We start from the raw sequence: 27,189 nt of genomic DNA on the forward strand, positions 1-27,189 counted from the left end.
AAACACCCAAAGCAGGCTGGGGATATAGCTCAGTGGCAGAGAGCTTGCTCACCTATCATGGGTGAGGCCCACCTAGGATTAAGGGAACAAAGTCGGACACAAAGGCTTTGAAGGTGCTGCTGAAAGGTTAAAGTCTGGGAATGGGGCAACTGATGATGGCTTGGTCAGTGACAGAGGATGAAGTAACGGGTGGAACCGCTAAGATGTTTTGCCTAGCCCTGGTCAACACAAGTGAGTGCTTTCACAGAGGAGCACCCCTCTTCCCGTGCGGTCATAGAACGCCACAGACTCGGCCGGCTAAGGGGCAGAAGTCTCCCTCACACTTCCAGAAGGCAGAAGGCCAAAGTCAAGGTGCGGTTACACTTGGTTTCTCCTGATATTTTTTTTCCTGTGTATGCACACCTGTTGGCCATCATGTCCCTTTTATAATGAATGATGTCACTTCTAAGAACTCTTTGTTTAACCCAAAGGCACAAGGGTTTACCCCACCTTTCCTTCTACAAGCTTTAGATTTATGCCTTTCACTGAGGTTTATGAGTCATGTCCAATCGGTCTTTTAAAAAGACTGACTTCCTTTTCTACAGTAGACCCATTGCTCACACCGCCCGCTGCACATCTTTTCTTCAGTGGGCTGTGTCTATTCTTCGTCAGAGATCAAATGGCCATATTTGCATAAATCTATGATGGGAAATGTTTGTCTCCCTCCACATCCTCCTGCTGGTCCCTTTCAAGGAAGCAATCAGATCTGTCATGCTTCGTGAACACCAATGGGTGGGACGGGGAAGGGGGGCTTTCCTCTGAACACCCCAGAGGTAGAACTGTGGATTCCACTAACCAGGTGTTTCCTCCTGACTCAGACATCCCAGAAACTGAGGTGAGCAGTTACCAGACGGCATAAAGAAAAAAAAAATGAAGGAAAAGCCATCCACTTCCTGAACTGCCGCTCTCCTCTCTCCTCCTCTCACTTTCTCTGGAGATAGCAACTTAAAAATAGCTCAGCCTCATGTGACTGGGGTGGCATCCTGGATTCAGGAGTTTTGAATGTAAATACAGTGTCCTTTCTTTCTTTCTTTTTCCTAAATAGGCAGAGAGATGGGATTTGAAAATCAAGTGTTAGCCAAGCTTCATGGCCTGATGACTGTCCTCTGTTAAAACATCAAGTCCCCGGGCAGGTTTCTGGGCTCATTCCACGGGATGAGGAAGTCCAGAAAAGTGTGCTAGCGATCTTGTGGCACTTGGATGGACACACAAACCCACAGACACAGGCCTGGGAAATGTCCCTGCCCCCACCCACCCTGAATCATTTCTCATTCTTTCTCTCTTGTTAGACATTTTATCTTTTTAACTTTGTGAGTGTGTGTGTGTGTATTCATGCTGGTAGGTGTGTACCCTTGTGAGAGCAGGTGTCTAGAAGAGGTGATCAGATCTCCTGGAGCTGGAATCACAGCCGATGTGAGCTGTTGAATATAGATGCTAGCGACCACACTCAGGTCCTTTCTAAGCAGTGCATCCTCTTAAGTGCTGGGCAATCTCTCCAGCCCCACTTATTGGACATTTTGCACCTACGCCACACTATCTTTGCCCAGTGAACAGCTTGAGCTCACAGCCTGGCTTTCTCCGCTCTCACCGACCTCAGGCTGCACCCCGGGAAGAGCCCTGGCCTTTAAGCAGGCATCGTTATCTTTTTCTCTGAGGGGTACTGCTATTTCTGGGAGTGCTGGGATATCCCAGTAGCTAATAAACAGTATGATGTTCTTCAGCTGGCTAGGTGCAGCCTCTGTTTTCACAAAGACTTTAGGATTCTAGGCTTCTAGCATGTTCTCAACATTGGGCTGTTTTTCAGCATTCCTGCCAGCATTAGGCTGTGAAAAGTGACTTCCTTCAGGTGCAGACACATCTGCTCCTGCTGCTTTGCTCCTTTTGGATTGGAGTCAGCTGTGTGTGTGTGTGTGTGTGTGTGTGTGTGTGTGTCTGTGTGTGTGTGTGTGTTCATGTGAGTGTGGAGGTCAGAGGTCAGCCTCAGGCCCGGAGCTCTCTGAGTAGGCTAGCCTGGCTGGCCAGCAAGGCCCAGGGAGCCTCCTTTCTCCATCTCCCTAGTACTAGCATGGGATACCACACTTGACATTTTACATGGGCTCTGGGGAATCAAACTTGTGTCCTTGTGCTTGAACCACAGCTCCTTCACTGACTGAGTCATCTCTCCTGCCCTGGGTCTCACCTTATTCCACATCTACACCATCCGGGTTTGTTTTAGAGTCTGCCTTGCCCACATAAGTGTGTGAGTATGGGAAGCCTTGGCCTCTGAATCTCGACAAAAGGTCAAATGACCTCAGTGCAAGAGAAAAGGAGACAGTACTCTTTGGTGGAACTGTGATGAATGACCCATGGCATGATTTCCAACAGAAACATGGAGGATGACCCATACACGTTACAAGAAGGCCCTTTGTCTTCAGTGAATAAAGCAGAACATGAAGATAAACATTTACTAAGATCCTGTCTTGTGCCGCATCCAATGTGAAGTTCCCTTATGTGAGACTTTTCATAAAAGGAGATGATAATTGAAGTGACCACAGGACCATGTGTGTAGTTGAATTTATAACACATAAAGTGAATGTTTTGTACCTTACAGTATATTGTTAATTATAGATAGATGGGATCCATGGACATTCCTAGAAACACAGATTTTCCCTTCTTCCTGCCCAAACTGGGATCATTGTTTTTCTTTGTTTATTTGTTTGTTCGGTATTTGGGGGAAGAGGGAGTTGGGAAAGAGTCTCACATTCAGCCCGAACCGCCTTGAGCTCAAAGCAGTCCTCTTGCCCCAGCCTCCTTAGTGCTAAGCTGCAAGGTGAAATTGCCATGTCTTGCTTACCACTTATTCTGTATAATTTTTATAGTGCAATGCCACAGATTTTAAAAAGGTATTTGATAATATTTACTGACCAACCTTGTGTGCACTAGAGGCTTCCCTGGACACGGAGAGCAGCCTGGGACACTGTTGCAGATGGTTCACTATTGTGGGTTTCTTCCATCGTCCAGTCTCCTGAGCCTAATTAAAGCGAATCCGTGAAGGAATACGTTAGAGTTTGCAGCCCTGACGTTCTTGAGTAAATCTGCACATTTTCGATTGATTTGGGTCAGGCTAATCTTTCCCCTTCTTGCCATGAAATGTTTAACCACTGGATAAACCAGTAAAAACATTGGGTAAGCCTGGATGGGCGTGGTCTTCCCAAGAACTCTCATTGAATACTAGGTTTGGTTTAAGATTTTTGAAAATCTTGAGCTGGCTCCCTTAGGTAAGGTTCTTGCCTTGAAACTGTGAGGACATGAATTTAGACCCCGAGACCCATGTCAAAAACATGCCTGTGATCTAGCAATGGTGACATGGGAGGTAAGGCCCAGAGGCCCAGAAGCTCGACCTACACGACAAGGCTCCTGGACAGTGAAAGACTCTGTCTCCAGGAAAAGGTAGAAGGCACCGAAGGACTGACCCCTGAGCTTGTCCTCTGACCTCTGTGGGCACACCATGCTACCAGACCCCAGTACAAAACTATCAGGAAATTTTTTTGACTACTTTGTTAAACAGACATTAAACGTGTTATTGGTCCCGATAATCTATTACATTTATCTATTATGTGTGTATGTGTGTGGAGGTGTACAGGAGGCAGTGTCCTGGGACGTGGGGAGAGATGGAGCTCAGGTCGTCAGACTCAGTGGCAGACATATCTGCTGAGCCATCTAACCTGCCCGGTCCTCAAAGTCTAAACTGAGATAGAGCTGGCTTCCATTTTCAATTTGCCTTGCATGTAAATCATGAAAAAGGAGATATTTTTTTTATTTTCCAAAAATAAAGGAAAATTTGAATTAACTGGATCCTTCTTGGTGGCCCTAGGCACACCCTTACCCACCAGATTTTTTGCTGACCTATTGTCCGATTAACTAGAGACCTGTATCTGCTAGGCAAGCCTGTTTTCAGTAGCCTTTCTGCCAGGAGCCGCAAAAGCCTGTGCCCAGCCCTGTGCTGTGGAACTGTCCCAACTAGGAACTGGGCCATGCAGTGAGTCTACGCTGTGTTCACACAACCCACCCACCTGCTCTCTAGTGGGAAGGCGCCTGCAGGCAGCTGCCCTGGGCTCACGGCTTATCCTTCTCCAGGTTCCTCTCCTGTAGCTCAATGATCTGATTTCCCTGTTCATACCTGGCCAGAATCTTTCCCTCTTGGAACAAGAGAAGTTTCCGAATACAACACTTTAACCTGCAGTACCGGGGTAACAGATGGCTCAGCATCTGAGTGAGAACTGAGGAAGGCGCGGATGTTTGATTCCAGAAACCCAGGGCAGCTTTACTATTATCAAGAAAAGTCTGAGAGGAGAGGGATTGAGGTCATGGTTCCAGCAAAAGCAGAAGCCAAGGACAAAACCAAAAGTAGGCGGGGGAGAAATGGGGACTTTGATGCTGTTGAAAGTGACGCGGAGAGAGAATTCCAAAAGGCCGGTTAAGGGGAAGAGGCTCTTGTTTCGTTTGTGAAGAAAACTCATGTGGTCGATTGGAATGTTGACCAGGGGAACAAAGTCCAGGGAAGAAGAGTCTAGATTATCTGAGAGCGTGCGCCCTAAAAAGAAGGGGATTTCCATGACACAGAACAACAGGTGGAAAATCAAGGAAGTGTGGAGGGAGTCTGAGGATCCCGGCGGAAGCTGTCGCTTTTCAGGACGTGTTAAAAGTTCTGCATTGTCAGATGGAGCCTGAGCCAGGCAGCCTGAACACCCAGGAGAAGGAGGTGGGTGGGGTCTGGTGTGACTCTCACCTGGAGCTGTCTGGGAGGCTATGCAAATGCAGGGCCACAGGAGAGGGTAGAAAGGCGGGGTTGGCAGCTGTGGAAGAGCGCTGAGGAGGGAGGTTTGGGGAGCTGCCTGCCTGGAAGCCCAGACGTGAGCTGGGCTGTCAGTCCTTTGGATCACAGGCAATACATGGTGATTTTAACCAGCTTCAGGAAGATCAGGCTACTAGGATTTTTTTCCCCCTGTAGTAAAACTATCCCCGGCCAGTCAGACTGGGGACATACTGCCTGAGCTATTGTCTAGAATGAGTTTTACTGGTAAAACGAGATGTGTGCTAGACTCTTTAGGGGACTGTTTATACTGATGTTATTTTGAATGTCAGCCATCAAGTGGGACAAGGAAATCACATTCTAAGGTCAGCAGGTGAGAGGCAGGACTCTGCCCTACTTTCCTCTGCGTGTATGTGCCTGTCTGTAAGCCTGCCTTTCTCTGTGTGTGTGTGTGTTCTCTGTGTCTGTTTAAGCTTGCCTCTGTATGCACGAGCTCGTGCTTTTCCAAATACTGATCCTGGCTCTCATCTGATTGACAAGGCTTGCACTGGGCATGGTGGTGAGACACCAGATGGCTTGTTTGCAATTTCTTATTTGTTTATGGTAAAGAAGTAAATCAATTTCAGAATTTTCTGGATTGGAGGGCAGGGGATATTTACTGTCAACAGGATAAGAACAAGGAGATGGAAAGACACTGGGTGCCAAGGTACACCTGGTGTCAGGACAAGAGGATAAAAAAAGACAGGATAAACCAACATCGGGTAACGTCAGGTGGGCTCCAATTCATTTCCATCAAGTCTCCTTTTAATCTTTCTGTAATTCCCTGGAAGATGGCAGACGGATTCGCTCATATTGGAAAGGAAAACTGCAGTGAGCCGGCGAGAAGAGGCCAAGTCTCTGGTCCGTGCTCACAATTCCAGAGAAGTTTCATCCAGAGAGTAACACTGCTGGGAAGGCTGCCCACCAGCTTTGTCCTCCATCGTGAAAAGAAGCAGAAGGTTGCTGCTATCCTGGGGATTGACCAAGACACCATGAAGTCTCTTCCAGAGGGAGACTTACAAGATTGCCTGCTGAGTAAGGTAAGCCGGGGCTGGCCTCTCCGGGCACGCCCTCTTCCTCTCCATCCCACTGACACTGATCCAGAAGGATTCTCCTGCTTCTGGAGATCATAAGATGGTCCTTGGGAACACAGGACCACTAGCCTCAGCATGTGGAGAAGGTCTCTGAGGTTCTAGTGCCCAGAAGAATGCTGGGTATAAAATACAGAACTGACCTCTGACTCTGCCCGTGGCTGACACTTATGTGGTTGGTTGCTCTATCTAAGCCTCAGACTTATTGCCATAAAACGAGGGTCTGAATGCGGTCACTGGACAATGGCCAGCCAGGCACAGACACAATGGTACATACCTCTGATGCCAGCATTTAAGAGGTGGAGGCAGGAGGATCAGAAGTTGAAGGTTTCCTGGGCTACATAGGACCTTGCCTCAAAAAGAGAAAGAGAGAGAAAGAAGAAAAACATTTTAAAACTGCAAAACTGATAGTTTTAAAAAAATATTATTTGGGCACTGGAGAGAGAGCTTGGCAGCTAAGAGCGTTAGCTTCATGGGCGTCAGGCACGCTTGTGGTGCACTGACCTGCATGCAGGCAAAACACCCATACATGTAAAATAAATACATCCTTAAAAGATAATATTTCATTTGTAAGTTGGTCATGGTGATGCACAGCTTTAGTCCCAGCGCTCAGCAGTTAAAGGCAGGAAGATCTCTGTGAGTTCAAGGCCAGTGTAGGTTCTTCTGATGATGGACTTTGTAGGGACCTTAAATATTATTTAATGTAAGATGACCCATTGTTCCACTCACGCATGAAGCTTCTAAAGCAGGCAGTTAATGTTTAAACGAGAGGGTTTAAGCTGAGAGGTAGGGACTGGTCTCTGGCTTTCAGGCCTTTGTATGTAAACAGAGCAAAGATCGTTATCACAGTGAGCCCTGAGTGCACTTTTCAGACAAAACCATCAAGGGAAAAAAAAAATCTATGTTTAAAAAAACAGTAACGAACAAAGTGACTTCCCATCACCCCTACACAGAAGCAGTGTTGATGGGCATCTTCCTGGGGTCCTGTGTTTTCTGGAAAAACAACATTCCACCTTTCTTAGCTTGACATTCAAGTGATTTCACTCGCCTGGTTCTCTGACCCTCTGTCTCCGGGCGTTCCCACCAGCAGAAATTGTAAATGGTATTCCCGATGTGGAATCCAGTCTGGGCTCATGCGTGGTCTCTTCTGTCTATAAAGCATTTTCTAAAGTTTTCTTTCACAGATATTTCTGACACTTAGCCCAGGAATCTGGATTTCTGTCTCCCATGGGGAGTAAGAGTCAGGGTACATGGCAACCACTGGTCTGGTGTCTGGCCTGGAAACCATGCGCTGAGTGTTTGTTAGAAATTGTGTCAGTTCTCAGAGGCTGGAGCGCCTTGCTCCCAGTCTGACAGAGCCTTCCTTGCTCCATCTCTTGTCCCTAAAGGGGAACCCGCCTCCACAAGTGCCCTCTAAGAGCTTTGTCCTAAAGGACTTCAGACCTGGATTTGTTTTTGTTTTTGTTTTCAGAGACAGGGTTTCTCTGTAGCTTTGGAGCCTGTCCTGGAACTAGCTCTTGTAGACCAGGCTGGCCTCGAACACATAGAGAACTGCCTGCCTCTGCCTCCTGATTCTGGGATTAAAGGCGTGCGCCACCGCCGCCCAGCCTTATTATTTTTTTTTTATTTTAATCCTTCTCATATAGCTCAGAGTTGACTTAAAGGTTCTCCTAACACCTAGGCAGAGAGCACTTTGCAATCCTGGGAACTCTGGAGCTGATACTGTTTATTGATTGAACACTGTCTCCTCCAAGCATGGCTTTGCTTGCTGACTTGCACCCTGGAAGGCTTAATTCCTTCCACCTTTTTAGAGGGACCAACAATGTCCTGGGTACATTCCTTTCCTTCCATATTCCCAGAGTATCTTGTACAGATGTGGCCTGAATCCCTTTGGAGCTCACTGAAGATGAGGAGACACTGTGATAGGTTGAGGTGCAGGAAACACTTACAATGTAGCTGTCACCGAACCTCCATTTTTACAGAGGAAGAAAGACGTTCGTAGAGATGAAAGGTTTTTGCTAGATTCCAGTGCTATATGGGGAAGGTCTCAGCACAGCTGCTTGGGCCCAGAGGCCATCTCTCCTTTGCTAAAGTCCTCTATCTCACAGACACATGCAGAAGCCCCTACTTTATGTCAAATCCTGCTTTGTGGTTTGGAGAAGCTCAGGACTAGAGCTGTGGTCTGCTAAATGGGAAAGAAGTGCTGTGCCTGCCAGAGGGCTGGCTGGCCACACCCGCAGATTCTGTATTAACTCCCCAGGAAGAAGGGGACATCCTGTACAGTCACTGAGTGATGTCTGCAGTGCACACAAGACCCAGGGTGGCAATGAGTGCCTTGCAGAGCAAAAGGAAGGGGCTTGGCTCTGCTGGGAGAAGTGGTCCACAGAAAGAGGAATGGAGAGGAGGGCTTGGAGGGTGTGTCAGGTTTCCACCGAGGAAGACGTAAAGCCCAGGAGGAAACCCAGTTTACCCACCCACCTCGTTAGTCAGAATCCAAGGTGGCAAACACGGCCTGTCTGTAACTTCCTAACTTTGGTGCAAGCTGCTTTCTGAGCCTCAATTTCCCCATCTATAAAATGGGAATCATTATTGAATGCTACAATAAAGGAGGCTCAGGTACTCCTGTTCATATGAAGTGCCCAATACCCAGGAAGGACTGAGTAACCCCAGCTCCACAGTGCTGCTGCTGCTGCTGTTGCTGCATTTGAAGCCACAAACACCAGAAGGTCTAGGCATTCCTCACAGAATTGAGCAGAGAAGAAGGCCCACTGTTCCCTCTGTGTCTGTCAGTAAATGTATAAGGTTTTCTCTCTTTAAACTGGCAGGCTCTAGAGAACAGGGAGGGTTCCTATTTTGTTTTAACCGATTATTGGATTTAAAGCAATTCCGAGATTAACAGCCCAACTTTCTGCTGTCTGGGAGGATGTTTTCAGCCATTTGTTCCAACCTGCCCTCCACCTGGGTGATGCTCATCTATGCTGACCACCTGTTCTTGGTACAGCCAGGACCCGTACAACTTTTCCCGCATGCTGCTTAATTGGCCCTCCATGGAGTTCAAGGAAGAGGATTGCGACATCCGTGAGTCAGCACGGTGTTGTTACAGGGAACAGCCTTGAATCCCCAATCATTTATATTTGAAACAGTAAATTATTCGCAAACCTGAACTATTAATAGCAGCAAAGGACTTGTGTGTCAACAATAGCCCAGAAGCTCTGGCTGGGAAGGAGGGGAGGGAGCCTCGGATGAGACAGGGACATGTGGGCGGGCACGTAGACACACCTGGAGAGGAGACTGAGGACCTGGAAAGTTGTGGCTCAAAGGTGTCATCTGCTGCCCCAGGTGACCTTGGAGCATCCAGCCTTATGTGCCTGGTTGATTTAGTGTGGCTCAATTCTGCCTGGGATCTGCCGCACCCACAAATGCAGCCCTTGAGAAAGAGAAGGGACCCTTTTTGGTGCATTTTCTTCAAGTATCCCATTTCCTCCTGTTTCTTTTCAAGCTTTTTGCTGCCTGCAAGGCAGTTGGTGATGAGACTGTATGTATGGCTGGCCTGCTGACATTTGAAAGACTGTAAAGAAAAGGGGTCCTAGGGTTGGGCTTGGGGGGGGGGCTGCCCTTGTATAAAGGCCTCCATCTTTTTATCAAAATGGCTCTGCAGTCGGCCTCAGGGCTCATCTCTGCATTTCCTCACCCAGACGTTGAAACTTCTTGCTCTGTCTCCCTAGGTTCAATCAAGAGAAGTGGGGGGCAGTAGTTGAGGGGGGCTGTCAGGGTCTAGGTTGAAGTTGCAACCTGAGCCTGGGCCTGGGAACCCCAGCACAGAGCATTTGGGGGCTGTAGATTGCTCAGGGATGCTGTCGTCATAACAGCCTATCCCTGTGTGTGTGACCAGTAATGTGGGGGTAGAGCAGATATCACCTGATAAAGTTGTACCCAGCTTCAGCAGCCTAGGCACTGCAGGGACAGCCTACCTGGGGTTCTGGTCCACGCCTGCATCACTGTCTGGCCCCTGCTGTATTACCCTAGTATGCCTGTGGGATACAGGAATAGTCTGGAGCTCCCACCAATGGCAGCTCTAGAGAAGGGGTGGGCTCCACTCACAGCACTCGGGTCCTTGAGGGTGTGGCGGAGAATGCTGGAAAATGGCATTGGAAACCCCGTGCATGCATGTGGTCTAGTTCTACTAACTGTCAGTGTGATGCAGGAGAGCCACCTGCTGCTCCGGTATTGTTCTGTTCAGTGACACCAGATAAGATGATTTCTGAAGCTGGAATAATTCTAAGTTTAAGGCACCTACCTAAGTGTAAGAAGTGCCCAAGAAGACTTTGTAGTTTTAGCTTCCGGACAGCACAGTCCTACAGTCTGATTTTCATACCTGCGAATCAGAACACACAAGGAGGATGAGCTAAGCTCCCAGATAATGAGTGATGATAGCTACCTTCCAGGGTGTGTTCAGTCTTGCTCTGCCCAGTCACGGTCCAGTTCGTGGTCAAGCTCACCCACAGAGAAGAATTTTTGTTGAATTTTTTTGTTCTGAAGAAGGCTGTTCCCTGGGGTGTTTTGCATCCCTGCTCCCAGAGCCAACACTATAACGGATCTTAGTGTGCTGATTCGGGTTTGCCATTTCGACAGAAGCTTGAGTCCTGTTGCTGTCGTTTTTGTTTTTTTCAGACAGAATTTCTCTGCATAGCCATGGCTGCCCTGCAACTCGCTCTGTAGATCAGGCTGGCCTCAAATTCAGGGATTTTACTGCCTCTGTCTCCTAAGAGCCGGCATTAAAGGCATGTGCCACCATGCCTGGCCTAGTTAGAGTCATTTTGAAGAGGGAACGTCGATTGAGAAAACGCCTCTATCAGATTGTCTTGTAGGCAAGTCTGTGGGGCATTTTCTTGATTGATGATTGGTGTGGGAGGGTACAGCCCACTGTGGGCAGTGCCGCCCCTGGGCAGGTGGTCCAGGGCTGTTGAAGATAGGTAGCTGAGCCAGCCGTGGGGAGCAGGCAGTAAGCAGCATCCCTCCAAGGTCTCTGCTTGAGTTCCTGCTTGCAGGTTCCTGCCCTGCTAGAGTTCCTGCCCTGACTTCCCTGGTATGGGAATATGACTGGAGTGAGTAAGCCAAATATACACTTTGCTCCTCCATATTTTTGGCTTATGTTTTAACATAGCAATAGAAATCAACTTAGGACACTTAGTTTATTAATGTGAGTGTGTGTGTGTGTGTGTGTATGTGTGTGTGTGTGTGAGTGTGTGTGTGTCCATTGGGTTTTTCACATTCAAACTCTGTGGAATCATATCCACGAGCTTAAAGATTTGGGGAGTTTTGGATTGTTAGCCTTGGCCCTCCATGCCTTCTGAGAATTTAGCTACTCAGTGCCACACCCTCCCAGCCACCCTTTCCTAGATACTGATGACCACGGTGCTCTACCGAATCAGAACATCTTGCATGGCTCCTTTATTGCGGTACTTGTAATGCTTCCATGTAATTTTCCCTCACTACACTCGTTTAGCAGATTTGCCCTGTTCAGTGCCCTGTAATCTACCAGCCTGGCTATGTGCATTCCATCCTCAGGCTGAAAAATCTAACTTAATGATGGAAACCCCACCAAGCTTCCACCCCTCCAGCTCTTTCCTAGCCCTAGCATACCCCAAACTGAGAGCCTCAGCCTGACCTGGAGGGTTAAGCAGGGCTTCAGACTATCAAACAGCTGAACCCACTCATACCCATAGCCTCATGGGCCTCACCATGCCTACGACTCCTTACTTCCCTCTTTACACAAGTACCCAAGCCGTCCCTCATCCCTCATCCCTCATCCCTTGGGAAGCTGGTCTAGTCTACTGCCTGGAATCTGGTCCCTGCCCCCTCTCCAGCTTCTTGTTACATATTGCCTCCTCTCCCTACCCTGTGAAGAAAACAGATTTCAAGCAGGAAATGTCTTCAATCCCCACCACCCCCTCCCTTTCCCCTAGCTTTCCTAGTCTTCTCAACTGAAGCAATGCAATGGTGAGTTCCTGGGCATTTATTTGCATGACACTTTCCTCCAGGGAAATCCCTCCTCTCCTCAGTGTGTGGGCTTCTTCCTCCTGCACCGACACTTCCCTCCATGTTTGAACATGCCTAAGCCCGGGTGTCAGTTTGAGAGAAGCTGCGGCTGGCCCTCCTGATGTTGCCTAATTTGTTTGTTTCCATGGTCAAGCTTCTTGAAGTGGTGATCCTTGGTCCTCCTGAACTTGTAATGTGTCCCCATTCGCTCCCCTATTCTGGCTGGGAAACTCCACAGACCCTGGAAGCCACTGGCCTCTTTTTTTTTTTTTTAGGACTTGCCACCCTACACATGCACGCTGAGACAAGGTCCCATATATCCCAGGATTTGCTGAGAAGCCACAAATGATCTTCCTGCTTCCCCTTCCAAAGCACTGGGATTATAGACTTGTACACTCAGTTTCTGTACTGATGGAGGCTTCATTCACTGTACCAGAGCCAGACCCCTAGCCCCTTGGCTGACTCCCTCTGACCTTACCTTCCACCTCCAGGAAGGACCCTTTTCCTCCAGTTTAGACAGCTGTCCTTTTGCTGGGCATCCACAGCATCCTGTACATGTTTTTCCCCAGCTCCTGACCTTAACAATTTCAATCTGTCTCACTTTGACAGTCTCTCTGTAAATCTTTTGCCATGCAACCAGTACACAGTCTAGCAAGAAGTAGGCATTCAGTGAAAACATGTACTTGATGTTTCCAGTGAGGTTCGCAGGTCTGTAGAGTTGGGGGCCTCCTTTGTCTCTTGCTACTCAGTGTAGCATTGAGCATCTGGACAGTACAGATTTGTTTCTCAGAGACAGCACTTTGTATATGGAATTGTACATATCCAAGAGATCTCTGCATATAGATTAGGGATCCCCTCTCTTCTGTATCCTGCAGCACCCCACACTTTCCGGGGAGGAAGCCCCCAAGCTAGCATTCTCTTCCATATGGCTTCCCCAGCGCTGTAAGCACATAGTCATGTCTCTGTCTTATTCCTGGACCCAGCATGAAGCGGTACCCAGCATACAGTGGATGCCAAATAAATGTTTATCAATGGACTGACTCTGTGGGCCATGAAACCTGTGCAGATAGGTTTGTTCCCAGCCTTGCATTCTGTCTCTGTGTGGGATGGCTCTGTAGGAACTCTCTGGTGCCTGGAGTGATGGGTGACTTAGCATTGGTCCAATGTCCTTCTGCCACTTGGGATTTTCTTATCTGGCTGTTTTGAGTAGTTTGGGAATCTGTTTTCCAGATCTCTTTCCATGACTCATTCAAACGTCACCTTCTCTGACCACGCCTTATCCACTTCTCTTTATCCTAACTTGGCATTCCTTATGACGTTTTTCAAAACTGGTATGTATGGTATTACAGTCTGCATGCGCAACTATGTGTCTTCAACCAGAAAACAACATCTGTTTAATCCATTGCTAAGTTTTTTTTGTTTTGTTTTTCAAATTTAACTTTTTATTGATTCTTAATTGGATTTCACATCATGCACCTCAATCGCATTTGTGGCTAAGTTTTTGAGACAGGGACTCATGTAGCTCATGCTGGCCTTGAACTCACGGCAGAGTCAGGGCTGGTCCTGAACATCAGATCCCCCTGCCTCTACCTCCAATGTGCCAGATTACAGGTGTGCGATATAACCCCCCCTTCCACCTTTGCTGTTGCCTTGATTGCTACTATGTCCCCAACCTCTGCCTAAGAGTTAGTCCTGGATAAATATTAAGTGACCGTACATGTTTTAGAAGGAAATAGTGTCCTTCTGGTCACTGTCAGACATAAATAGATCAACTCCCTTGGAGTTCTGGGAGGCAAGACTTTGGTTTTGAACTCGGAGCAGGATTTCCTGTGCTTTTGTCTTGTCCCCTATGCTAGTGCCTTGGGTCCCGTAACTGTTTTTCTGATTCCCTCACACCCAGGTGGACCTGAGGCGCCAGCAGATTTCTCAGAGTGTGGAAGAGGTGCAGAAAATTATCCACCATCTGACAGCAGAGATCAGCCTCCAGGATAGCCGATTCCAAGCAGTGCCCGCCTCTAACACATACAATGACAGCATTAAGGTAAGCAGGTCTCTCTGAGGTGCTCCAGGAAGCACCCAGGCCCTGGGATCGGAAGGGCTCCATGTGTGAGAGGGGCTCACCCCACTGAGAACATAGTACAGCTGCTCTTCCAAGCACTGTTCACACACACACACACCCCATGAAGTTTTCCCTTGCGAGAGCCCATACACTCCTAGACCACAGAGGTTAGGGTGGAGGAAGCCAAAGTACTTGACTGAGTCCTATTTGGTCCTAAGGCCGTAACTCGAAAGACTCTGATTCTGAAGCATGCTGCCTCATGGTCAAAGCAAGGCCAGGCAGCTGCTCATTTATTAAACACCTACTGAATAGCTAAGGAACTAGGCAGAAGTGATGGGAACTGATGGGTGACATTCTCTAGAGTACAGGTAGGGGACGCAAGAGGGTAGAGATGGCTCTGAGGAACTGTCAGAGGGCAGGGTAGCCCCTCTCTGCTGAGGGGTCCCACCGAGTCTAAACACCAGGACCAATGCGTGACAGTCAGCAGCGATCAGCCTGTGGGCATACTGTGTGCTCATCTCTGCTATGAAACAGGAAGGAGGTTCTGTGTCCCTCTAAATCCTCACCATTTTTGGTCACAGTTTTTCTGCAAACAAATCTCTTTCACTTCACATTAGTTCGACATGTCCTGTTTGCCCACCAGCCTGTAAGATCCTTGGTTTTAAGACCATGCTAATTGGTTGCTTCGTTCCCAGCATCCAGTCCACGCACCTTTGGCCTCTGAAGAATGAGCCTGGCCACCAAGATCTATACTGACCCGGTGCGTCCCAGACTGTGGATGCAGGGTTCAAAGACCTGTGGGTTTTGAGGCAGAGTCAGATTTCAGGAAACTTATTCTAGGAGGAAGATTGTAAAGCTGGCTTTGATCCTGTCATTTGAGAACACTTGCCCACATCTTCCTCCCCGGGCTAGTGTCAGTCAGGCAAACAGATCGCCAGGACTAGAGAGAGCAAGACTGCATCACTCTCCCCTGACCTGGACCATAAGAGTTCCCTGCTATGGTCCCAGTTAGATTGATAGCTCAGAACATATCCTGTGTTGACTAGCATCTTGTGCTGTTTATTAAGCTTTAAAATAGGGTTGGAGATGTGGCTCGGTTGGTAAAGTGCTTGCCGAAGCCCTGAGTTTGATCTCCAGCACACACACCTGTGATCTCTGCGCTTGGGAAATGGAGGCAGGAGGATGAGACGCGCGTGGTCACCTCTGATTTCTGTATTAGCTTGCTGTTTACTGTACTGTTGCTGTGATAAAATGTTGCAATCAAAGCAAACTTTGGGAGAAATAATTTTTTTCTTTCTTTTTTTTTAATATTTACTTATTTATTCATTTATTATGTGTACAATACAATATTCTGTCTGTATGCCTGCAGGCCAGAAGAGGGCAGCAGACCTCATTACAGATGGTTGTGAGCCACCATGTGGTTGCTGGGAATTGAACTCAGGACCTTTGGAAGAGCAGGCAATGCTCTTAACTGCTGAGCCATCGGGGGAAATAATTCTTGAGCTGATTATGATGGTAACTTGGTAACACGGCAGCAAGCAGCAGGTGTGGCCGCAGGAACAGAAAGCATCTTCAACCACAAATACGACACAGAATGAAGTGGAGGCAGAGCCTGATGTGGGAGTGTCATATATCAATCTGTTGATTTCATTGGCTAAGTAATAAACAAAAACTGCTTGGGCTCATAGCTTAGAACATAGGTGGGTGGAGTAAACAGAACAGAATGCTGGGAGGAAGAGGAAGTGAGCTCAGAGAGACGCCATGCCCCGCTCCCGGGCAGACACACGCGATGAAGCTCCGACCCAGGATGGACTTAGGCTAGAACCTTCCCGCTAAGCACACCTAGTTGTGCTACATAGAATATTAGAAATGGGCTAGTCCTGGTGCGAGAGTTAGCCTAGAAGAGGCTAGATAGAAATGGGCCAAGCGGTGTTTAAAAGAATACAGTTTCCGTGTAATTATTTCGGGTAAAGCTAGCCGTGGGGGTGACCGGGTGCCGGGGACGCAGCCCCGCCGCTCCTATTTCAACAAGAGCCAGGTTCCGAATTCTCAAAGTCAGCTCCCAGTGGCATGCTTCCTCCATACTACCTCCTCAAAGAGTGCCACCAACTGGGACCAACTGAAAAGACCTGAGCCTATGGGGGACATTCAAACCACCACAGAGCCACATCAAAACTACCTCCTCAAAGAGTGCCACCAACTGGGACCAACTGAAGACCTGAGCCTATGGGGGACATTCAAACCACCACAGAGCCACATCAAATCTGAGACCAGCCTGAGATACAGGAGACCTGGGAGAGGGAGAGAGAGAGAGAGAGAGAGAGAGAGAGAGAGAGAGAGAGAGAGAGAAGAGAGAAGAGAGAAGAGAGAAGAGAGAAGAAAGAGAGAGATACATAAAATGGCTTTAATTTTCATCTTGAACTAAATTTGATAAGTATGTACTTATCGAACACCATTTGTGTAGCTAGCGGTGCATTTGACGTCGTTGGGGATGTGGGTGGGTGCTTTTGTACCTGTTCAAGTGTGTGCTCCGCGTGTGTGGATGTGCTAAGAGAGGCCATAAGCTATATTAGATAGCGGACAAGTCCTAGGGATCCACCTGCCTCTGCCTCCCCAGTGCTGTGATTACTGGCATGCCCTCCACACTTGACTTTTTGTGCGAGCTGGTGACCAGAACTCAGATTCCCATGCTTAAGTGGCCAGCACGGTATGGTCAGAGTCATCTGGTCAGCTCCACCCATGGACTTGTGAACTCATGTGAAGTTGGGGATCCAAATGCATCTGTCGTTTAGGGGTTTGTCTCCCCTATTTAACCCAGCACCAGGATGCCGGAAGGTATATGGTGCCATCGTCTAAACCATCAAATGTTCTCGGAAAGTGAGGCAGGATCAGCTCAGTCTGTCACTGCCCAGACCAAAGCAACTGTTGCTGCATTCCCCATAACTTTCTTCAAAGAAGAAACATGTGGCTGAATGGACAAAGAGGGTGCCAGTTCCCCGGGTCCAGCCAGAGTTCAGGGTCCCTCTGGCGGATCTGCAGTGCCAACTGGCTTACTATGTCCTTGGCATTGTGTGTCTGCTGCGTTTGCTTTCTTCCTGGTCACCGCTTAACTGGTTCCCAGAGAGTGGGAGTGGGTGGATTTACATCCATTTTTCCATTAAACACAGAATCAACTCAATGGCTCACATTGTCCAGACAGACAGGCTTTCATTTCACCTTTGATTCTGCAAGGGTTAGTCATTCAGACTGACCCTGGGTCATTGTGACGGGCAACGAGAAAGGGTGGCACTTCAAAGATCTGTCACCTTCGCTCTTTCACATCGGAGCGTTCAGCTATCCCAGGACATCGTTCTTGCTGCAGAAATAGCCCAGGGTAGAACTGCTGAACAAGCAGCCAAAAGAACTCTGAGCCTTAGGTTGCAGATCCCTGAGGAATCTGCAAGCCCCTCTGAGCCTTAGGTTGCTCACTGAGGAGGTGGTATCAAAGTTACCTCTTGTTTGACCTCGGAGAAGGAAGAGGCACAGCCAGAGACCTGAGCTGTGTGTGGCTCAGTGGATACATTTCCCTTCCCTTTCTTCTCTCTTAAACTACAGGTCCCTCCAGGATTCCGAGTTTTCTTCATACTGAACTTGAGGTCTTACAAGACCCAGAACTCCTTAAGTCACCTCCTCTGCCACAGCCTCAGATGGGTTAGTGGCAAAACAAAACAAAACAACAACAAAAAAAGACGTAATTCTCAGTAATCCTTTGGTCTCTTTTCTGCAGGCCTCATCACATTGCTGAGGCTTGGACTTAAGCTGCCTGGTGGGATAGGTCAGCACCTCTCTACGTCACCACCCCCACTCCCGTGGGTGAGCTCATCTCTTCCCTTTCTTTTCTAACCCCAGGTTTTGGCCCCCAGCCTGTTCCACGTCACAGTTCCACTGAAAGGCCTTGCGGGATACAAGGCGGCCAGGGCACAGCGCTGGCGCTACTACGACCTGCAGGGCACCAAGCTCACCTGCCCTCTGCGTGACCCCGAGGGCCTGCAGCAGTGGCTGGAGACCGAGCAGTTCATGAAGGCCCTGTGGCAATGGCACCAGGCAGACGTGAACATAGAGGGGGACATCGTGCCTGCCAAAGTCCTCCAGGTGTTCCGGACGCTGGTAGAAAACGCAGTGAGAACCTGTCACCTCTCAGGTGAGCTGATGATCAAGGAAAGCGACAAGGGACACAGTAGCCAGTTTTCTTTTACACTGTGGCAATGGGGGATGAGGGGTGGGGTGACCTGCTAGTCTGTTAATGAAATCCGCAGGGTAGGGATTCTTTCTTAGGGAACACTTCTGGGACTTAGAAATTACCAGAAATTACTGCCCTGACATACCTTAGGCTGTGGGTTTTGTGCCCTTCCCAAACCTCAGTGTACATATTTATAGCAGCCATTACTCACCCCCCATACCCACCCCAACCCTGCCTCCCACCATGGTTACCGGGACTTTGTATACAACTCGGAGCATCTGACTGAACACAGGGTGTGGAGAGCGCATGCTTGGAAAATGCCAGCTTCCTACAGCAGCAGCCCTGAAGCCTTAGGACCCACTGACCTCGACAACTGCAAACACAGAAGGCACAGCACAGGGTGACATGTGTACATGCATAAATGCACAGACATATACACACATGCACATGTGTAAAAACTGACTAAATTCCTTAATTACAGAAGTAGTTATACACCAGGAAGGAAAAAAGATGAGCTGAGCAACAGAAATAATGACACACAAAGCAAAACAGACTCAAACAAACAAAAATCCAGAAACAGGGATTTGGGGAGAAGAATATAAACGTTTTTAAAAAAGGAAAATGTTGATTTTAAAAATATTAAAAATTGCCAGGCATGGTGATTGGTGCATGCCTGTAATTCCAGCACTGGAAAAGTTGAGGCAGGAGGATTACTACAAGTTTAAGGCCAGCCTGAGTTATAGAGTGAGGCCCTGTCTTATGAAATTAAACAATCAGCTACCAGGACCGGAGAAATGCACAGTTGTTAAAAGCCATGACTGTACTTACAAAGGACCTGAGTTCAGTTTCTAGCTCCCACCTCAGGTAACTCACATCCCCTGTAATTCTAGCTCCAGGGATCTGACACCACAGCCGACCTCCCGGGGTACCTACATGGGTATGTACATACATACAGTCACACACACAAACACACACACACCACGCAATTTAAAATAAAGTCTAAAACAAAACAGTAACGACAAAGAATCCCAGCAACGATAAAAGCATATTAAAAACGCCTACCCGATTAGCAGCCGTGTGAAGTGTGAGAAGCGTGCTTATACTGGGTGAAAGGTGGGGCGGGTGAAACAGGCATTTTCGTGCTGTTCTTGGGAGCAAAAAAAAAAAAATCACTGTTTTGTTTTTAAAGCGCCATTTGCCCGTTATTTATTCTCTATGATGGGCTTACTTGGCAATTCAACGAATAAACTTTTGCAAACACACAAAGAAATATGGCCAAGACTATCCTCTGCCCTGGGTTGGAAAATAGTAACTAACTAGAAAAAAAAAACAAACAAAAAACAAAACTAAATGACTACTCAAGAAAATTGGCCCAGTAAATGATGGTGCCCTTGCCTGGCAGACCGCGTGCAGCCTTTGCTGAGTGAGACATAGGCAGACACGTATGTATTATGAAAATTACACAGGCTGCAGGACTCAGGGTCAGATGATACATTTGTAACTGTTTGCTTGTCTGAACAGAGCAGCTCTGAAAGCCTCCATCCTGGTCATGTCTCATGGATGTTAACTTCACAGAAAGTGGATGGGTGGGTCATTTAATTCTTGTGGCCGTTTTAGGCTCAGGTAACATGCAGCTTAGTTGATAACTATTTGCCTGGCACGCAGAACAGCCCAGATTCGAACCCCAGCACTTCACCCATCAGATACATTGGTGCACACCTCTGATCCCTGCACTCTGCCAGGTGGAGATGGGAGGATGAGAAATTCAAGGTCATCCTCTGCCGGAGTACTTGGCTAGGGTCACCCTTCAGCAAAATCCTGATATCAGAGAGTCCTTGCTCTCACCTGCCTTCTCTCTCAGACCAGCATTGGCGTGCTCGGGTAAAACAGAGCAGGCCTATACATGTTAGACTCCATCTCACAGTAGCCAATATGATCCTTTCCCATCTTTCCCATGGCTTCCCTTCGTTGAGCCTTCTGGAAAGAATGTATCTCTTAAAAAGAAAACCTCTGGGCTGGGATTATAGCTCGGAGGCATTGTGATCCGCATGTGTGAGACCCTGGGCTCTATCTTCTGCAATACACACACACACATGCTCACACACATATGCATGCTTGTGTGCACACGTACACACACACACTCGCACGCACATATGCACACACACATATGCATGCAGTGTGTGCATGTACACACACACACACACACACACACACACACACCCTCTACAATAACGTGCTGAAAAGCTCTGGAGCAGTGGGGAGAAAAAGGAAAGACCCACTGACCATGAACTTTCCTGGCAAGGCTGTGACAATGACTGACTGTCTGGTGTCAGTAAAACCAACACCGTGTAACAGTCACACTGAAGGCTGCCCAGACCATCTGCCCTGATGCTAGTGTAAAGCAAGGGCGTTCTTCCTCTTTATCAAGTGTCTCTCTGGTTGCTTTCCCATCAGGCAAGGTCAGCGTGCTAACCAACCGAGCTGCTGTTTGGGTTGCCATGGAAACGTCTACAGGCCAGGTGGAGCTAGAGCTGGCCCCTACTGTGGAGATCCCCACAGCCTGGTCTGAGAAAGCCCAGTGGCCTAGGTGTTTGAAGCGGTGGCCTCCCCCAGACAGAGTGGAATGCATCAAGGTATGGGTGGCCAGGCGGAGGCTCATTCTGCAGAGTGCTAAGGGCTGTGCTGATCTCATTACTGACAATGTAACAGCTTACTGGGGAATCAGGGGCTTCCTTAGAGCTGCTGCTCCAAGGCGTGTGCCCCCCTCAAGCGGCGGCATCAACCCTGAGCTTACCAGAAGTGCAGGTTTCTCATCAGGAACCCTGGGCCTGCCAGGTAAGCATGGGACAAAGTCCTGTGACCCAGGAAAGGCTGCTAAGTCCTCAAGGACTCTGACACGGGCAGAAGCAGCTGCCTAAAGTGGTCTGAGCCTCCCCTGCCCCCTGTGTGAACTCAAAATACTTTGTGTTTTTCCACGCTGCCCTTTGGCCTCTGTGTTTTGCCATCCACATGTGAGTGAGAATATTCAGTATGTGTTTGTCTTTTTCTGCATGGCTGCTCTTTACACCTTGGACTCCAATTCCATCCATTTCTGTGAATGCCTAGATATGATCCTTTTTGTTGGCTGAATAATACTTCGTCTCACAGACATACCCTACGCTGGGGGCTGTGGGTCCCTCAAGCTATGCGCACTCATTTTCTTCCCAATTCTTTCTCTTTTTGCAGTCATTTGGGTTCAACCTGGTGGCCCGGTCCAGCTATCACTGGCAGCTAAGTTTCCCGCAGGCAGAGCAGATGCTGTTGGAGCAGTTGGATGAGGATGGGGGCTGCCGCAAGCGGTGCTTTCAGGTCCTGAGGCAACTGAAGGAGGATGTGTGGTGTCCAGGGAAGAGGCCAGTCATCACCACCCACCACCTGCAGGTGAGCACGGGGTGTGGCGGGGGGAATCAGGGCAACTGTCTCTAGGTGGGTCCCCATGTGTGATGGGATCGGGAGGGGGCCGTGGGAACTGTTTTCAGTCCCAGGGTTTCCACAGGGACTGTGTTTCTGCTCAGGGAGCCTTGTAAACCCCAGCTGTGTGTCATGCTGGGGCTGAGAGCAATTCTACTTTCTTTCCTCCTTCCCTTCCCTGACTGCCCTTTCTCTTCCTCGTCTTCTTTGCCCCTCTCTCTCCTCCCTTCTGGTTCTGATTCAACATTAGGGATGATCTATTGTACAAATAAACACCTTATGTCACCTAATAGTTTGACATTCGCCACGGAAAGCCGCAGTGACCAGCATGTCTCCTCAAACTTTCGTCTTCATGTTGGAAGCCTTTGAACGCCTCTGGGTATTTCAAAACAGAAAGAGTCGCTGTCTGTCAACCTCAGGCACATTGCTGTGCTGGCGAGGCTTGAACTATCCCCCTGTAGTTTTTATATTACCATCCAACCTTCCTCTGACCCTTCTCCCTCCCTTTCTAACTTCTCATAAGCGCTGTTTTCCCCTCTGCTTCTGTGAGACCCTCCGTATTAGTGCACATGTGACTGGGAGCACACGGTGTCTGTCTTCCATTCCCTTTATCTCGCTCAGCGTAAGTTCCCGTTCCCTCCACGCTGCTGCACAGGGCGGATTCCACTCATTGTGTGTGTGTGTGTGTGTGTGTGTGTGTGTGTGTGTGTGTGTGTGTGTGTGGCTGAGTAGTCGTTCGCCATACAGGTGTATCACAGTTTCTCTGTTCTTCTATTAATAGGTACCTAGGCTGCTCTTTTTTTTTTCCGGCTACTGTGAATAATACTCCAATAACCCGAGTATCAGTATCTCTTTAATATTCTAATTTCATTTCCTCAGTATGAATACCTGAATTTTAAGTTTTGTAGGAACCTCCAATCTGTTTTCCGCAAAAGTTACACTAATTTATATTAGTTCCCCTGTCCTTACTGTCTTCTCATTTTACTCCATTTTGCCCCCCCCTCTTTTTTTTTCTTTTTCAGGGCAGGGTTTCTCTGTGTAGCCCTGGCTGTCCCTGAACTCACTCTTTAGACCAGGTTAGACTGGAACTCAGAGATCCACCTGCCTCTGCTTCCTGAGTGCTGGAATTAAAGGCATGCACTGCCAACACCCAGCTCATTTTGTCTTTTAAACGGTAGCCTGGCATTTCCCCGAAGACTGACTATATACTTGTTGCCCATCTGGGCGTTTTCTTTGAAGAAATGGCACGTCCTCTCATTTATCCGCTTTTCATGGTGCTTTTGTTGTTGTTTGGCTGTTGAGTTCTGTGTTTATTCTGAATATCAACCCCCTCAGGAGTACAGCTTGCTAACATTCCCTCACACACCACCTCACCCTGGTGACAGCTCTGTAGAGAGGACACCTCTGAGTTCGGTGTGTTCACAAGCATCTATGTCCCCTTCCGCCGCCCCCCCCCCCCGTGCTGTTGGGTCTTCTCTGAAAACCCACTGCCTGTTATCGACAGTCTCATGAAGCATGTTCCCGCTTTCTTCAGTTCCATAATTTCAAGTCTTATATTTCAGCCCCACGATCCATTTTGAGTTGGTTTTGTATCATCTGAGAGATGTGGTTAGTTTTATTCTTTGTGTGTATGTGTGTGAGTGCGCACTCGTGTGCATGCACACAGTATTCTCTCTCTCCCTCCTTCCCTCCTCCCTGCCTCCCTAGTTTTCCCCGGTCCACTTTAGTTGAAGAGATTATCCACTTTTTAAAATCTCAAATGTGTGTTATGTGTATGTGTGTGTGTGTCTGTCTATGTGAGTATGTACCACATATGTATAGGTGCCTGAGGAGACCAGAAGAGGGCATCAGATCCTCTGGAGCTGGAGTTACAATCCATTGTGAGCTACCTGAAAGGCGCACTGGGACTTGAACTCACATCCTCTGAATGAGCAGCAAGTGCTCTTCATTAATCCAGGACTTTAAATATACATTTTCTTAGAATTGATGATTTTATTTTTGATTGCCGTGTTTAATTGTGCATACTAATTGGGTCTGGCGTGACATTTTTATATGTGTGCACAGGACGCGCCAATCACGCCCAACCTCCCTTTGCACTGCCCCCTTTTGCCCCACCCTTTCCCCAAATTCCTGGTCCTCAGCACACCACACTCAGATCGACTTCATCTCTTCGTTTCCACTGTGAGAAGCACCGTGCCGTGTTTGTCTTTCTGTGCCTGGCTCATTTTACTTAACACATGTCCCTCCATTTTGCTTCCAGCCATTTAGATGTAGAGAGGACAGGGTTTCATTCTCTCTGGACGAACAGTTCTCCATTGTATCTTTGTGTCCTGTGTGCCCTGGCCAGCCACCGTTGCCACTTGGGCTGGTTCCATCTTGTTCTTGATACCTGCATCTGTCGAAAGGCTGGCAAGCAAAGCAGGGGCCAAACCTCACAGAGCATGCTAAGAATTGCATTCTCAGCCAGGTGTGGTGGCACCTACCTTTAAGCCCAGCCCTCAGGAGGCTGAAGTAGGAGGTTATCTGTGAATATGAGGCCAGCCTGGTCTACACAGCTCCAGGCCAACTAGGGCTACATAGTGAGAAACGTGTTTTGTATCTTAGTTAATCAAGAGTGAGAGGAACTGTTAATTAGATAACAAAAAAAATCATGAAGATTTATACTTTAAAAATAAACAACAAAACCCCTACAGATTGGCTGGTAACTGGAATAAGCACAGACAGCTTAGACTACTGCCAGAGAGGGTGAGACACGGTGGGGAGGACAGTGGGAGGGGAACGAAGCTGAGTGGCAGGCCTGAGAGACCAGTGAGCAGGAAGATGAACCAGGTTGAACTGTGAGCGACAGGGAGGATGCTGCCCCAGGTTGTGTCTGGCACAGCTGGCTGGATAAGCAGGTCTAGAGGCAGAGCAGGTTTGTGGGGAAAGGCCACGAGTTCAGTCTGGGCATGTTGGAATGGAGGGAACTTTTTCATACCCAAGACTCAGAAGCAGGTCAGAAGCATATTCTGGGCTGGAGAAGGTGCGGTGTGAGTTTGCCATCTTTCTAAGAAGGAGGGAAGCTAGCACTGAGCACCAGGCAGGGGAGGGGCAGGTGGGGAGGAGGGGTCTCCTTAGAAACCCCAAGGCAGAGCAGACATAGGTGGGTACAAGCAGAGGAGTAGCTGGGGTGGAGGAGAAAGTCTGGAAGAGCATTGTCTTAGGGGTCAAAAGAGCAGCGGTTAGAAAAGCAGGGTGTAGTCGACTGTCTGATCCTCTGGTAAGAGGTGTGAGGCTAGAAAGCGCCTGTCCTGCCTTTTGATGCTGGGAGATCTTGGACTAAGAGAGCAGCCTTCAGGATTAATGGCAGAAGACTCCTTGTTTGAAGAGTAGAGGGAGGCAGGGAATGAGTGAGAGGAGAGGAAGTTAGCAGGGCACCAGGACTTGCTGGAGCAGAGACTGCCGTGGGAGAGCAGGAAGACAATGACTAGGCCAGGAGGACATCTTCAAAGAGGGGGGTCCCAGGAGGACATCTTCAAAGAGGGGGGTCCCAGGAGTCCTATAGACCCGGGCAGAGGCCCGTGAGAAAGTGGCAGATGCAGCGATGGAAAGAGGAGACCACCATGATGGCAGAAATCTCTGGTCCAGGAGAGGAGGGCTTCCATGTTCCCTGTATGCCAGAAGGCGGAGGGCCTCTACTCGGAGCAGGGAGTATGTCTCTCTGGGAGAGCATAGAGGAACAGGAGAGAGAGTAACTGGGAGGTGTGAGGCATCTAGTTTAAGTCCCAGGCCCCCGGGTGAGGCAATGGATCATGAATTTCCTGGGGAATCCAGTTTTCCCAGGATGCCTTGCTCCTCCTCCCAGAGCCCCGAAAACTCAACTCGCTCCCACCATCTTTCGTCCACAGACCGTGCTCTTCTGGACCTGTGAGAAATACCCAAACCTCAAGGACTGGCAGGTCTTCCACCAAGGGCTCTTGCGCCTGGCCCGGAAGTTGCATAGATGTGTGAGCCAGCACTTCCTGAAGCATTATTTTGTCCCAAAGAGCAACCTCCTTCAGTCAGCCAACCCGAGTGAGCTGGATGCTGTGGCCCAGAAAGTGGCCTTCTTCCTAAAGAACCCACAGTTCTCTTTGCCCTGAGGTGGCCCAGGGAGCCCTGGCTACATTCCTGCCTGCTGATTTGGTTCTCAGGACAGTTCCTCAGCCAGCTGCCAGGACCCTACGAACAGAGAGGCCAACAAAGCAGACCAGCAGCTCGCGCATCAGAGGCAAAAGCTCCTATCCCAGGTCCATGCAAGCAAACATTTCGTCTTTCCTACCTCCCCCAGGGACAGCTCCCTCCAGCTTCCCCAAGTGGTTGATTTTCCTTGCTCCGGTTCTTATTATCTGACAAGGGGAATGGAGATGGGTTCAGGGAAGGCCAGGTATCAGCCTGCTGCCCGAGAATATTCCAGCTGGCTGGACGAGGACCCACACACTGACAGACGGCCCACCCGCCTGCTGGTGTCCCTTCATGAATCTCTGTCCTCCGGCTCCACGCAGGGCCAGTGGTCCAGGCTCTTGAACTTTTCTGGTGCTCCTCTGTCCATTGTGTGGAGCCGTCCTAAGGGTTAGCGAAAATCCAAGAGAAGAAAGCAGCTGGGACCCACCTGTCATGTGACTCTAGTCAGCCCGCTCTTCTGTGGTCAAGGAACTTGCTTCCACTCCAGGAATGAGCTCCATGCTGTGGCCTTGCGTGGACCCACCCCCCGGGTCACTCACGTCTGGATGTCTTCCTTAGCTCAGTCCACTAATTTACTTGTGAATACATAAATACTCGCTGGGTACAGAGAATGCAGGCGAGAACAAGACAGACTCCCTGGAGAAGACAGGAAGTGACCATAGAAGGAAGTCTACTAGAATAAGGTCACAGAAAGATCCCAAGGGAGAACATGTGGGCAGGCTGGGGTGGGTAGGCATGGGTCCCTGGCTGTGAAAAGCTGGGGAGTGGTTGGTATTACTATGTTCTGGGATCCAAGGTGCAGCGCTTACCTCCGACAAGCACACTTCAGATGATGGCTCTGGTGACGGCACCAGGAGGCAACTCCGTAGCCCCTGCACCTCCCACTTCTGAAGGTCACTGAGGTCCACAGCATCACACATCTGCACGCCGGCTGGGGATTCCTGGTGCTCTTAGAGAAGATGGCTTCTTTGGGCATTTTCTTCATGCCTCTCAGCTCCGGGGATCTGTCATGACTTTTGAAACATTCTCTCCAGATAGCCTTAGCAACGTACTCTTTCTAAAAGCACAAACCACTGGTCTGGGGGGCTCTGAAGAAGCCTGTGTGTTGAGGACTGAACCCGAGGCCTCTGACATGCTGAGCATGGGCCCTGCCAATGAGCTAGGTTGACTTTATTTTGAGGCTGGATCTCACTAAGTTGCCCAGGTTGGCTCTATTTTTTTATTAGTTTTTTTATTAGAATATATGAATTATCCATAA

General features: G+C 48.7%; 1 protein-coding gene across 2 annotated transcripts; it reads left to right on the plus strand.

The window, feature by feature from the left end:
* The first annotated feature begins 4,661 nt into the window (after nucleotides 1–4,661).
* Mab21l3 (mab-21 like 3) lies at nucleotides 4,662–27,189 on the plus strand. Of its 2 annotated transcripts, none has more exons than XM_075979045.1 (7): nucleotides 4,662–4,780; nucleotides 5,662–5,910; nucleotides 13,901–14,041; nucleotides 17,948–18,239; nucleotides 20,733–20,911; nucleotides 21,504–21,698; nucleotides 25,616–27,189. In XM_075979045.1, exons 1-7 carry the CDS (start codon nucleotides 4,739–4,741, stop codon nucleotides 25,847–25,849), a joined length of 1,332 nt encoding a protein of 443 aa, XP_075835160.1. In that variant the 5' UTR covers nucleotides 4,662–4,738; the 3' UTR covers nucleotides 25,850–27,189. The 2 variants fall into 2 exon arrangements, with proteins under 2 accessions (XP_075835160.1, XP_075835161.1); XM_075979046.1 differs by lacking the exon at nucleotides 4,662–4,780 and adding an exon at nucleotides 4,929–5,196.

This window comes from Microtus pennsylvanicus, chromosome 7, assembly GCF_037038515.1.
Source record: "Microtus pennsylvanicus isolate mMicPen1 chromosome 7, mMicPen1.hap1, whole genome shotgun sequence".
In the NCBI taxonomy this organism is placed as follows: Eukaryota; Metazoa; Chordata; class Mammalia; order Rodentia; family Cricetidae; genus Microtus; species Microtus pennsylvanicus.